Genomic DNA, 13,811 nt, shown 5'->3' on the forward strand with positions numbered 1-13,811 from the left:
ACACACACACACACACACACACACACACACGAGAAATGAACAAAATAATGAGAAGATGGCAAAAAAAGAGAAAAGTCAATGAAATATTTTTAAGTAGTAGCTCATGCCTATAATCCTAGCTACTGTAGAAGCTGAAATCTTAGGATTGTAGTTCATAGTCAGCCTGGGCATGTGTGCCAGTACTGGTGCCTGAACTTGTGCTGTTTTGCACAAGACTAGAACTATACTACTTCCAAACACTTGGTGATTAATTGGAGATGAGAGTCTCAACAACTTTCCTGCCCAGGCTGCCTTTGAACCACTATCCTCTGATTTTAGAGCCTGGGTAATGTCCCTGTCTTCCCATGAGAATCTATTTTTTTGGTTGGTCATGGGGCGTGAACTCGGCCTACACACTGTCCCTCAGCTCTTCAACTCAAGTCTAGTGCTTTACCTCTTGAGCCACAGTACCACTTCTGGTTTTTTGGTGGTTTATTGGAGATAATTGTCTCACGGACTTTCCTTCCCAGGCTGGCTTTGAACTGCAATCCTCAGATCTCAGCCTCCTGAGTAGCTTGGATTACAGGCGTAAGCCACTGGCACCCAGCTTTCTTTTTATTTTTTCTTTTTTGTGGGTGATGGGGCCCGCTCTAGCTCTGGATGCTGTCACTTAGCTCTTCAGCTCAAGGTAAGCATTTTACCACTGAGCCACCTTCCCAGCTCCCCCATGAGACACTTATCAGCTATGAATTACCAAATTTGTTTTACAAAGCCAGATGTTGAGATGCATCTCAAGGTTCAGAGCCTGTCAGCCTTGCTCAGGACAGGGGAGAGACTCCTGCACAGTGATCTTGCCCTGATTTCAGGTCTAGGAAACAGTCACCACTCCCTGTGTCCCAGCCCTAGGACCGGAACCAAAAAATAAATAACTCCCCCGTTTTCACTGTATTTGATGTTGGTATAATTTGTGAAGGGGAAGGGGAAGGGGAAAAACAAATTTTTTAAATAGGGATACAGGTGGACCTATTGCAACAATGAGATGTACAAGATATTATGTCGAAAAATGAACTTTACAGCTTTTGCCTGTGTGTGTGGGGGGGAACGGGGGGGGGGGAGGGTGGAGAACATTATATAAACAAAGCCATCAATGAAGCTGTGGCTCAAGCTGTCACAGTCTGCTAGTCTTGAGAAAAACAATACAAAAAATGCTTCATTCATAGTGGCTCTGCTCTGACTTCAAGCAGGAGAGTGGCCATGTCATGAGTTTAAGCCCTAGCACCAAAAATGAATGAATGAATGAATAAATAAATAAATAGAGCCAGAACTTTATCTGTGGCTCAAGCCATGGAGACTGCTAGTCTTGAGAAAGAAAGGGAAAAACCTCAGACACAGTGGCTCTGCCCTGATTTTATGACTAGCAAAAGTTAAGGCCCTATATTCAAGCCCTAGGACTAGCAATAAAGAAAAAACAAAACAAAACAAAAACAACAACAACAAAAACTTGGCAAAAACTCTGCAAAAAAGCCCAAGTCCTAAGTTCAAGCCAGAGGATCAGCACCTAAAATAAATGCAGAAAGAAAGACAAATGCGTAAAGAGCCAAAATTTGAACTGTGTCTTGAGGTGGGAAGCCTACTACGCTTGAGAAAAAATTAGGAACAATGACCAGCCCTTGAGTTAAAGTACTATAACAAGCTCCAAAACAACCAATAAAACTCAAAACAAAAACCTCAGAAAGAATGGCCAGGCCTAAATAATAAGCTAGATGACATGAACTTACAAAAAAGAGAAAAGGAATAAAAAATTAAGTGAAAAGGAGGGCAAAAATATTAGAGGCAATTCAAGATTTTAAAAAATATGGTTCATACCTATAATCCTACCTGCTCAGAGGGCTGAAATCTGAGCATTTGTGTTTTGAATCCAGCTTGGGCAGAAAAGTCCATGAGAATTCTTTTCATTTGTGCTATTCCTGGGCTTGAACTTGGGGAGTTTTGCTCAAGGGTAGAGCTCTACTGCTTCCTACCTATTGCTGCTTAATTGGTGAAAAACATCTCATGGATTTTCATGCCTAGGATGGCTTTGAACCTTGGCTCTCAACTTTCAAGACTCTGTATCGTCATCTTGGCTTCTTGTAGTACTCTTTTCCTTTCTGTATTTTTTGTCAGTTGTGGGGTTTGAACTCAGGACCTGTGTGCTGTCCCTGAGGCTCTTGTACTCAAGGCTTGTGCTCTACCACTTGTGCTATAGCATCACTTCTGGGTTTTGAGTGGTTAATTGGACATAAGAATCTCACAAGGGAACTGGAAAAGTGTCTCAGTGGTAAAGCGCTTGCCTTGCATGCTTGAGGCCCTGGGTTCAATTCCTCAGCACCACATAAGTAGGAAAAAAAGCCAGAAGTGATGCTGTGGCTCAAGTGGTAGAGTGCAAGCCTTGAGCTGAAGAGCTGAAGGAAAGCACACAGGCCCAGAGTTCAGGCCCAAGACCGGATCCCCCCCCCCCAAAAAAAAAGAAGCTCAGGGACAGTGACCAGGCAGAAGAGTTCAAGCCCCAAGACCGGCAAAAAGAAACAAAGAAAAAAGAAAGTGAGTAATTAAGCTGTGGCTCAAGGTATGAAACCTGTTAGCCTGGAGAAAAAAGGTAAAAAACGTAAAGAAAAATTTAAAAATAAATTATTCCCAGTACCACACCTTCCAGTGCACTTTTCCCTACATCCTTAGTGTGCAGACAACCAGGCCAATGCCCCTGCTATATCCTATGTCTCAATGACAAAAATTTCGATTATTTGAAAACTGCCTTCCAAGAATTGCCACATGGGACCACATGGGGAATTATTGACCACATGCAATTATTGACCTCAAAAATATTTATTAACATGATTTCTTTGATTCTTGTGATTTTTCTATGTCCTTCTCATCATTACTTCCCTAGCACCTAGCAAATTACCTGGAATAAAAATAGAGAAACATGTCTGCTTACTGAACATCTGCATGTATATTTAGAATACTAAGCTAGTTTCAATGGGGTCATCAACACTGAAGATTTTTTACTATGAGCCTCATACTTTGGAAAAAACAAAACAAAACACATTTTATCCTCAAGAACTCTACATTTGCCAGTTGCCAGTCACTGATACTGTCATCCTAGTTACTAAAGGGAAGGAGGTGCTTGTGTTGTTCAAAAATATTGATGTTATAAAGATAAGGAAAAGCTGATAAATTATTATAGACTAAAAGAGATCAAGTATACACAACTACATATAATTCATGATCATGTATTTGTTTTTAGAGAAAAAAATTGATAAGGACAGAATTGAGCCAATTGGCAAAACTGGAATATAGACAAAAGATTAAGCAAAAATATGGCATTGTGATTAATTTACTGAAGTTGATAACTATACTGTGGCTATGTAATAATGGGACATTTTTGTCCTGAGATCAAGATTAAAATATGTAGGAATAGAGAACTACGAAATATACAATTTAATCTCAAATGTATGTCCACAAAGAGAACATACATGCAAGCATAAGTGATTAAGCAAATGAAGGAAAATATTAACCAACTGAATTTGCATAAAAATCACAGAAATAGTTTATATTCTTTTTGTAACTTTTCCTAAATTTGACTATTTTTAAACAATACTAGATTGAATAGTGAAGAGATGCACTTGAACTGCAGAAGATAAGTTCCTGAGGATTGTTCTGAGAAGGCTTAATGGAGAATGCATGCATTGGGGGATAAGAATAAAAGATCAAGTGGTACCATATGAAAATTATGGAAATCCAAACATTCAGACTACAACAATAAAGTACCAAGAGTAAGAAAATTCACAGATACAGAAAATAACTCAGGGCTACTGTGGATTGAGGGCTGAATGGTTTAATGGCCCCAAATTTTTGTTGAGGGTGATGGATATGTTTTGGATACGATAAAGGTGATGGTTCTACAATACTGGAAATGTACTGAATGTCAATGAATTGTGGTTATAATAATAAATGTTATTACTATTTCCCTATAAAGAATAAAAAATCATCCCAGTTTAGAGGCTACTGTTAGCAGGAAACTCCCTGACATTATATATTCACAGGAAACTGTACTCTTTATTTCTTACATTCAGTAGATTTTAAACATGTATTTCTTTATGTGTTTTTTTCTTCTTTTAAGGTAGAACTTTGCTAGCACAGGCCGGCCAGGAATGTGCAATTCTGCTACTTTGTTCCTTGAGGAATGTCTTTCTTCTACACAAGACATTCCATAATAAAATTTATTATCTAATAACAAAAGCAACAAGATCAAGTGTTACGTTCCTTACCCTAGGACTTAGGAGCAAACAGGACATCCTGACTTATATCAGCTCCCTCTGTCCAGAAAGCATTGTGTGCCTGGTGCTTACTGGTTTATAGAATGTCTCCTGAGCCTGGGAAAGATAGGCATAAAAGGAAAAAGCATCCCTTGTCCTGTGCATGAGCAGGCAACCGAATATATGTTGTATTAAATATTTCTCTGGATATAGAACCTCCCTACCCCTCTCTGACCTTAGATATGCATATAGCTCCCAAGTCACCAACAAAGAGCAAGGCTTTGCCCAAGGCTATTACTTCCGTATGGTAAATGGTTACTATCTCAGTTTTTAATTCACTGAAGTGTCACAAATAAATGAATCAAAATCACCAAGAAGTAATAACTTACCCTGGCAAGTTTGTCTGGTTTGCAGGAGATGTACAGCTGGGAAAACAGCTCTGTTATCCCTTCAGAAAAATCTTCATCTCCTGAAAAAAACAAAGTCTCACATGAAAAATATTCCAGCAAAACTGCTGAGGTTCACAAGAAAGGTAAGAAGGAAGAGGAGTGAAGGCAGCAGAAGTATTCATAACAATTTAATGAGCATGGAATATGAGTGCTTATACAATTTTTTTCCTTTCCTTCTGAGGGTTTTCTGATGCATTGTTATCATTATCCAGTCTTTCAGTTAATGTCCAATTAAGACAAACATTTCTGACACTTTTCTTCCACCACTGGTTAAGCTGAAGCTACAGGTGCTACGGATAATAATATTCACTCGGCCTTCTGAGCTTTCTTGGCAGACTTGGTGACCTTGCCAGCTCCAGCAGACTTCTTGTCCACAGCTTTGATGCCACACACAGCAACTATCTCCTATTAAAAACAGCAAGATGATCCAGAGGAGAATAGTCAAAGAAGCTCTCCACATACACAGGCTTGCTGGAATCATATGAAGCATGACAGCATCACTACACTTCAGGAATTTAGGACTAGCTTCCAGCTTCTTACCAGATCTGCGTTCAAGCATCTCTTTCCACTCAGTAAACTTACAAGCAATTTAAGCTGAGTGCCAATCCAGGACAGAGGCATAGGAAGCACTAGTTTGGCCTGGATGGTTCAGGAAGGTCACCCAAGCTGTGAACCTAAATGCTTCCTTGGGTGGATCATTCTTGTTGTCACCACCAATGTTGTCATGGCAAACATCTTTGGCTGACATGCTTATAGAATTTTTTTGTGCACAGTATGTCAATGGATGTTCTTAATGGGCTTATAAGAGAAGTGGGTATTATCACACTTGTGTGATAAAGATAATGCAGGCTGGAAGAGGTCAAGAATTTTTACAAGATCTCCTAGCAAAGATAAGAAGTTAAACCTTGGCCTCCACTCTCAATGTTCTTTGCACCACATTACAGAAGAATGAATGGAGAGTATGAAGCAGATATTATATAAAGAAAATGGAATTCAGGGCTGGGAATGTGGCTTAGTAGTAGAGTGTTTACCTTGCATGCATGAAGCCCTGGGTTTGATTCCTCAGTACCACACAAACAGAAAGAGCTGGAGGTAGCACTGTGGCACAAGTGGTAGAGCATTAGACTTCAGCAAAAAGAGGCTCAGGGACAGAGCCCAGGCTCTGAGTTCAAGCCCCAGGACCAGAAAAAAAGAAAAAGAATAAAAGAAAATGGAATTCAAGTTGGGACAGTAAGACTCCAGGAGAATCCAGGTTATCCAAGAAAATGGGAAGAGTTTCAGGCAGAGGAAATGAGTGCCAAGATTAGGGGGATGAAAGCATAGCAGGAAGTTTAGAATAAGCAAAGGAAAAAACAACAAAATAGGATCCAGCTAAGACTGAGCCTTTATACCCTCTTAATATCTCAAAGTTTCTACCAAAGAGATGAGGAACTACTGATGATTTTTAAAACAGAGACAGGTAAGATCAAATTTAAATCCAAGAAAGATCACTTTAGTGGCTGAGTACAGAACTTATCAGCACTAATCTAGGAATAAACAAGAAAGTAAAATTGAGTCAATAATCCATGATCCAAGTAAGAGACGGTGATGTGTAAATCAGGGGGAGAAAGGATTCTTAAATGTTGGAAGGGTGCTAAGGAAAATGTTGAAATTATCATGAAGATGGGAACACAGAACACCTTAGTAGAGAAACATGCAAACATAAGGATAAGTCAAGAGCAAACTATAATCAAGACAGACAAACAAATTGTCAGGAAATATTCTTTTCCTCTTTACACACCTAAATCCTATCCATTCACCCACTTTGAAACCAGCCTAATGTTTTAGACTTTAGAATCTATATATTTATTAATCACCAGTCTATAGCTTCAAAGGGCAAATTATTACTTCTTTATACCTGCCATTGTCTCCAAAAGTCCCTGGTTGGTGGGAGGGGGGAATGTATCATGGCTCATTTGTCCCTCTCAGTTGGCATTTAAGAGAGAGAATTAAAATGACTTAGCAATCCAAGTTTAACATGGATTGTGAAGGTGATCTCATTAATACCATCCTTACTTATGTACCTCATTTAAGCAACATTTAATTATTCCAACTAAATCCTGCTGGGTGCAAGAAATTAATCTGAAAACATAATGAGATAACAAAGTATTGACAAAATGATCCAATGGCATGCAGAATTTTTTATTTATATTTATCTCACTCTGTTCTAAACATATTTAATATGTACTTAGAATATAATTAATATTTGAATATGTACATTGAATTTACAAATGTACAAATATACAATGTATTATGTTTGAGTTTATTTAAATAAACTTTTTTTGGTAAGAGTTGTGAACAAAAAGGAAATGGGTCACTGTTGTGGCTCATGTCTGTAATCCTAGCTATTTGGGAGGTGAGAATGGAGAATTATAATTTGAGGTCAGGCTTAACAGCACAGTTTGTGAGATCCCCTTCTCAGCCATAGCCTGGTACAGTAGTATCTGTTCATCCTCTTACATTAATGTGAGAGGCCAAAATTAAGAGGATCTCAGTTCCAGCCCAACCTGGGCAGAAAATTTTAGGAGATTCCATCTCAACAGAGAAGCTGAACACAGTGGCAAATGCCTGTGATCCTAACAATGACAGGAAGACTGAAATGGGTAACTCTAGTTCAGGCCTGCATCCAGGAAAAACCAGACTCTCCCTGAAAACAGTCAAGGGAAAAAAGGGCCCAAGGCATGGCTCAGTGGTACTGTGCCTGCCTATTGACTTTGAGTGAGTTGAGCTCAAACCCCAGTACCACCATAAACAAAGGTAAACAATGGTGGAAGATCACTGTCAAATGCTTTCCACTGAATGAAATATATATTAGGCAGGAGTGTGGCCCAGTATTAGGCTAGAGGTGGAACTCTGTCTTAGAGGACTTAGCTGAGGCTCTGTGTTTGGGGACTGGCACTGCGGTAAGGAGAAGTTGCATTGAAAGTATGTAGGATGGTGCTGGTGGTTCATGGCTATAATCACAGCTACTCAGGAGGCTGAGACTTGGAGAATGGACCTTTAAAGCCAGCCAGGCAGAAAATTCTGTTTAGATCTATCTCCACTTAGCAAGAAAAAGACAGACTGGTATCTTGGTTCAGAGTGGTAAGACATCAGCTCAGTTCAAACTGTGGTCCTGGCACCAAAAACAACAATAAATAAATAAATAAATAAAATAATAAAGTGTGGGCTTTGGAGGAACTTTGTAAGAAGGAAGGGCTCTCCCAAAATAGGAAGACATATTCTTAGGCAAAGGGATGGTAAGGACCAAGGATGCTGATGGAAAAAGATGACCAACACTGCCACACCACCAGGTTCCTAAATTTATCGCCCATTAGCTACTTCCATTTTTTCCATACTTCATTGAGATATCATTAAATGCCAACATCACTGCTGAATTCTCAACAAATATCACTGAGGAGGGCTGGCACAGAGTGTGAGAGGAGCTGGGAAGGAGTCTGTTTTCGGAGTCATTTCTGGTGAACATAATAGACAAAAATCCAACTGTTTAGAAAATGCCTCCAAGTCCTCTGAATGGTATTTAAAGATCAAGAGTCCCATTCGTGGGCAAAACGAGATGCTGATTACATGAACGAATGCTGTTAATTGCACAAATAAGTTTATAAATAACACAATTGTCATATTGAGGCCTAGTTAGAAAAAAATGCAACTATCTAAACACATCACAATGGCTTTATGTGTTTCCTAAGTTAAGCCATCTAAAAAGAAGATTTTTTTATCTATTATATCTTTGGAATCATGAAAATAATTAGTATCTCTTAGTTAAGACTATTATACAGTATTTATTTTTCTGTTTGTGGAGCCTGAACTCTGGGCCTGGACACTGTCCTTGGCTCTTCAGCTCAAGGCTAGCATTCTACCACTTGAGCCACAGCGCCACTTCAACTTTTTCTGCTTATGTGATGCTGAGGAACTGAACCCAGGGCCTCATGCATTCAAGGCAAGCACTTTACCACTGAACCACCTTCCCAGCCCCTGAATACAGTATTTCTTTTAGTACTTATTTTAACAACCTGTGAGGAATTAGATTGGGTTACCTTATAGATGAGAAAACAGCTCAGTATCAAGGAACTTTTCAAGGTCACCTGGCTTTAGTAAATGACAGATCTTCATTTTAACACAGTGGAAAACTCCAAAAGCCCATCATAGTTAACTGCAATCTCAATATTTCAGAACAACATTAAGAACTTACATTCAAAAAACTTTTTTCTTTTGTGCAAGTCATGGGGCATGAACTCAGGGCCTGGGTGTTGTCCCTGAGCTGTTTCAGCTCAAATCTAATACTCTATCACTTGACTACAGCTCCACTTCGGGCTTTGGGTAGTTAACTGGGGATCAGAGTCTCACAGACTTTGCTGGTGAGCTGGCTTTAAACCCAGATCCTGGATCTCAGCTTCCTGAGTGGCTAGGTTTACAGGTGTGAGCCATTAGAAAATATTTTCTAATCAGGAAGCAAGCTTTTACATAGACTAAGTAGTCATTTATTAGTAAGGTGTTATACAACTGTCTAGTTTGAACTCTTAGAACACACGGCTGAAAACAACAAACAAAAAAGAAAATGTCCCAGTCTGCAGAAAATCTGTACTCAAGGAATAAAGAAAGTCCCTCCCTGAGAAATGTTCAGTCTTTCTGTAGAAAACTTGAAGACTAGTTATTTTACAGTAGATTAGAAATAGAAAAAACCAAATGAGATTAAGAGGATATTAGTGACAAGCACACTGACAGTTCAAAGAAGTAAAAGAGAAACCCATCTTTAAATGCACTGACATTTGGAAAATTTTAATTTTGCAGCCCTCATACTAGTCTCAGGACCTCTTAATACTTTTAAATTTTTGAGAGCCCCCAAAGAGCTAATTAAAAATGTAAGTAGACAGGCTTGGAAGGTGGCTCAGTGGTAGAGTGCTTGCTTTGCATGCATGAGGTCCTGGGTTGGATTCCTCAGCACCACATAAGTAGAAAAAGCCAGAAGTGGCACTGTGGCTTAAGTGGTAGAGTGCTAGCCTTGAGCTGAAGAGCTGAGGGACAGTGCGCAGGCCCAGAGTTTAGGCCCCACAACTGATAAAAACAATGTAAGTAGAGGTAGGAACTGGTGGCTCTCACCAGTAATCCTAGCTACAGATTCGGGAGACTGAGAGCCATAGATTGCTATTAAAAGCTAGCTGGCTTCCAATATATAACCCCTCTTTTCACTGTATTGGATGTTGGTATAATTTGTGGAGGGGAAAGGAAAAACAAAGTGTTGAAATAGGGATACAGGTGGACCCACTGCAACAATATGTACAAGACGTTATGAAAACAGTTTACAACTTTAGCAGGGGAAGGGAGGGGAAGGGGAAACAAAGGAGGAAGCAACAATGCTTGATAAGAAATGTACTCATTACCCTACTCATGTAATTGTAACCCTTCTGTACAGTATTTTCACAATAAAAAAACACAAATTAGAGGGAAAAAAAAGCTACTGGAGCAGGAAAGTCAGTGAGACTCTTATTTCCAATAAACTACTCAGAAAAAAAAACAAAAAACAAAACAAAACAAAAAACAAAGTACACCTGTGACTCAAGTGGTAGAGTGCAGCTCAGGATCAATGCCTAGGTGCTGAATTCAAGCCCAGGACTGCCACAAAAATAAATTAAATAAAAAATAGGGGATACACACACACACACACACACACACACACACATACACACACACTAAAGAAACAGACAGATACAGACAGATATGTTAAAAAGTAGAACACATCCAATGAGCAATGCATCAGGTATTGAGTTCAAGTCCTAGTTTCACATCCCAAACAAAAGAAAAATTAGAACTGAAGTGCTTATGGTAGTTTTGCAAACTTAAGAAAAAAAAAACAGTACTTGTTTATATACATTTATTGAAAATAACTGTAATTTCCACAAAAGGTGAAATTTCAGCAGAATAATACAATTGTTTTACATCTTTAATGAATCTCTTTATCCTTTAGCCTAATGAAAGACACATGTATTCTCATCTGCTTTTACACTCTGTCTGCTGGGGTATGTTGTTTTAAGTATATGAAGGAAATCTACCTCACAAAGTCACTTAGTTAGAAAAGGAAGAAGTTTTAGTAGCCTTCTCAGATTATCAGTAAAGGAAATGCTTACATATTCCTTAATACTATACTAAAACTCAAGTAGTGTCATCTCTTAAAATTTAGTTGTAATGATATACATAGCAATGAGCCTGAAGCTATACCATAAGATTTTCTGATTGGATGTATTGAATTAAAATCCATTAGTCTTTTTTTTCTTTTGCCTGTGCATCATTTGCTAACATCACACATTAAATAATGGGAAAATACTCACTCCGAGTCACACAAATCTTTCAAATGCTGACCAACTGTCTTGAAATGAATGAATATAGCTGTTATTTTCAACACAGATTTCATCAGCATAGTCTGTAAACAGCACTGGGAAGCTACAAAGCTCAACAGATCAATAAATCCACTCTACAAATTGAAAGTTAGTTTGAATGTATATCATGACTCATACATAGTTGCTTTTCTTGTTGTAAAGGCTCATTTCATTCACTTTTAAGAAATGTTCACCAAATAGTATTCTAGTCTCTGGGCTGGGAAGGTGGCTCAGTGGTAGAGTGCTTGCTTTGCATGCATGAGGCCCTGGGTTCGATTCCTCAGAACCACATAAGCAAAAAGAAAAAACCGGAAGTGGCTCTGTGACTCAATTGGTAGGGCGCTAACCTTGAGCTGAAGAGCTGAGGGACAGCGCCCAGGTCCACAGTTCAGGCCCCCCGACCAGATCCCCCTCCCCCAAATAAAGAATTCTAGTCTCTGTGACCACTTGTATACTTCATAGTGAAAATGGCATTCCATGGCAAAGCATGTAGTTCAATTAAACACTACAAATGGGCTAGGCACTGGTGGCTCATGCCTGTAATCCTAGCTACTCAGGAAACTAAGACCTAAAGATCATGGTTCAAAGCCAGCTCAGGCACGAAAGTCTGTGAGACTCTTTCTCCAATAAACTACTTAAAAGAAGACAGAAGTGGTGCTGTGGTTCAAGTGGTAGTACACTACCCCTGAGCAAAAAAAGTTTAGGGTACTACCCAAGCCCTAAGTTCAAGTCCTAGGACCAGCTTAAAAGAAAAATTCAAAAGTGAATTCATTCATTCCACTTTTTAAAAATAGCCAATTAGCAAAGAATATGTTAGAAATATATTTAATTAAATGTTAAAATAAAACAAACCTAATTATTCATTTGTCCAGAAATTATATTTTATATTAACTGCCACATTACCTAATTACTGTAAAAAATGAGCAGCTTCAACATTCATATTTCGTAAGAGATACAGCAGGCTTTAAATTGTGGAGGCGGGGAGGGGGGAAGAGTGTCACTCACATTTTAGGTACTACCACGTTTTCTGCCTCAATTCAAGATGGGATTAAGGGTCCCATAAGTCACAAGGTACAGCTGAAGTATCCAGAGATATAAAGAAATGTCAGTCAAACTGAAGACAAACTCTGAAAAGAGCAGTCTTTAACTGTAAACACTGGCAGGGGTATATGAACAATATCAGTATGAGGGATGCTAAAAGGAGTCTGACAGGAAAAAAAAAGAAGACATAAGCAAGAGGCTGACATGTCTGAACACCTAGACAGGGGGAAAGTTGCAAAAAGGATTCTACATGAAAATTCTCACTGCAAAAATGAGAGAGATGCAGGGTACCAGTGGCTATCCTTTTCACACTGCTACTTAGCTGGCTGAGATCTGGGGATCATAGTTGGAAGCCAGCCTAGGAAGATAACTCCAAGAGATTCCTATCTCTAATCACAAAAAAAGCTGGAAGTAGAGGTGTGGTTCAAGTCCTTGAGGGCCTAACTTTAAGCAAAAAGCTCAGGGACAGCAAGCAGACCTTGAGTTCAAGCCCCAGGACCAGCATAGGTGTTGTGAGCGCGTGCACACATACACACAATTTACTGTAGTTTACTCAAGGCAAAATATAAATACACTGCATCTTCCAACTCAGATTCTGAGTTTTCATTATTACCTTTCTTCTCTTCTTCCTCTTCCTCACAAAAGTCTGCTAGGGAAAATACGTCTTTGAGTTGTTCTAATTCAAGTATTATAGCCTCTAATTTTTCTCCACTCAGAGAATTAAGGACAGATTTCACCTGAATGAAGATAATAAAATATTGTGGAAATATGAATGAAAAAAAATCTCACAAGGAGAAAAGACTGAAGAGCGCATGCCAACACATCAGTGTGTGTGTGTGTGTGTGTGTGTGTGTGTGTGTGTGTGTGTGTGTGTGTGTGTGTGTGTGTGTGTGTGTGTGTGTGTGTGTGTGCTAGTCCTAGGGCTCGAACTCAGGGCCTGGGCACTTAGATTTTGTGCTCAAGTCTAGTACTCCATTATCTGAACCACAGCACCACTTCCAGCTTTTTGGTGGTTAATTGGATATAAAAGTCTCACAGACACTTTTACCTGAGCTGGCTTCACACCATAATCATCAGATTTCAGTCTCCTAAGTATCTAGGGTTGCAGTACCCAGTTCTATTTTTTTTTTTGCTGGTCCTGGAGCTTGAACTCAGGACCTAGGAGCTATCCCTGAGGCTCTTTGTGCTCAAGGTTAGTGCTGTACCACTTGGAGCTACAGCACCACTTCCAGCTTTCTATGTGATTTATCAGAGATAACTTATCTGGCCTGGCTTTCAACTAACCTCATATCTAGCCTCCTGAGCTAGGATTAGAGCCATAATTTTTTTTTTGGTCGTGGGGCCTGAACTCTGGGCCTGGCCCTATCCCTCAGTCTTCAGCTGTAGACTAGTGCTCTACCACTGGAGCCTTAGCCCCACTTCTGGGTTTCTGCTTATGTGGTGCTGAGGAATCGAACCGAGGGCCTCATGCATGCAAGGCAAACACCCCACCACTGAGCCACCTTTACAGCCCCCAGAACTCTTTTTTTTAATAATTGTAACACAAAAGGTTAGATATTATAAGAAGGTAGATAGAATTTGTATTTCCAAAATTAATACAGGCTAGAAGAGAACTGAAAATTATCAGTGCTTAA

At 39.3% G+C, this 13,811-nt stretch overlaps 1 protein-coding gene across 1 annotated transcript in view; it reads right to left on the reverse strand.

The window, feature by feature from the left end:
* The window catches only part of LOC138835365 (protein FAM114A2-like), a 49,583-nt gene that overhangs the window by 20,707 nt on the left and 15,065 nt on the right, over window positions 1-13,811 (reverse strand). Inside the window, exons 5-6 of the mRNA XM_070033960.1 lie at window positions 12,791-12,914; window positions 4,664-4,743 (exon numbers count right to left, since the gene is read on the reverse strand). Coding sequence (XP_069890061.1) covers window positions 4,664-4,743; window positions 12,791-12,914 — 204 coding nt within the window. The remainder of the gene's footprint in view (window positions 1-4,663; window positions 4,744-12,790; window positions 12,915-13,811) is intronic.

This window comes from Dipodomys merriami, unplaced genomic scaffold, assembly GCF_024711535.1.
Source record: "Dipodomys merriami isolate MVZ:Mamm:240054 unplaced genomic scaffold, mDipMer1.0.p SCAF_2331, whole genome shotgun sequence".
Taxonomy (NCBI): Eukaryota; Metazoa; Chordata; class Mammalia; order Rodentia; family Heteromyidae; genus Dipodomys; species Dipodomys merriami.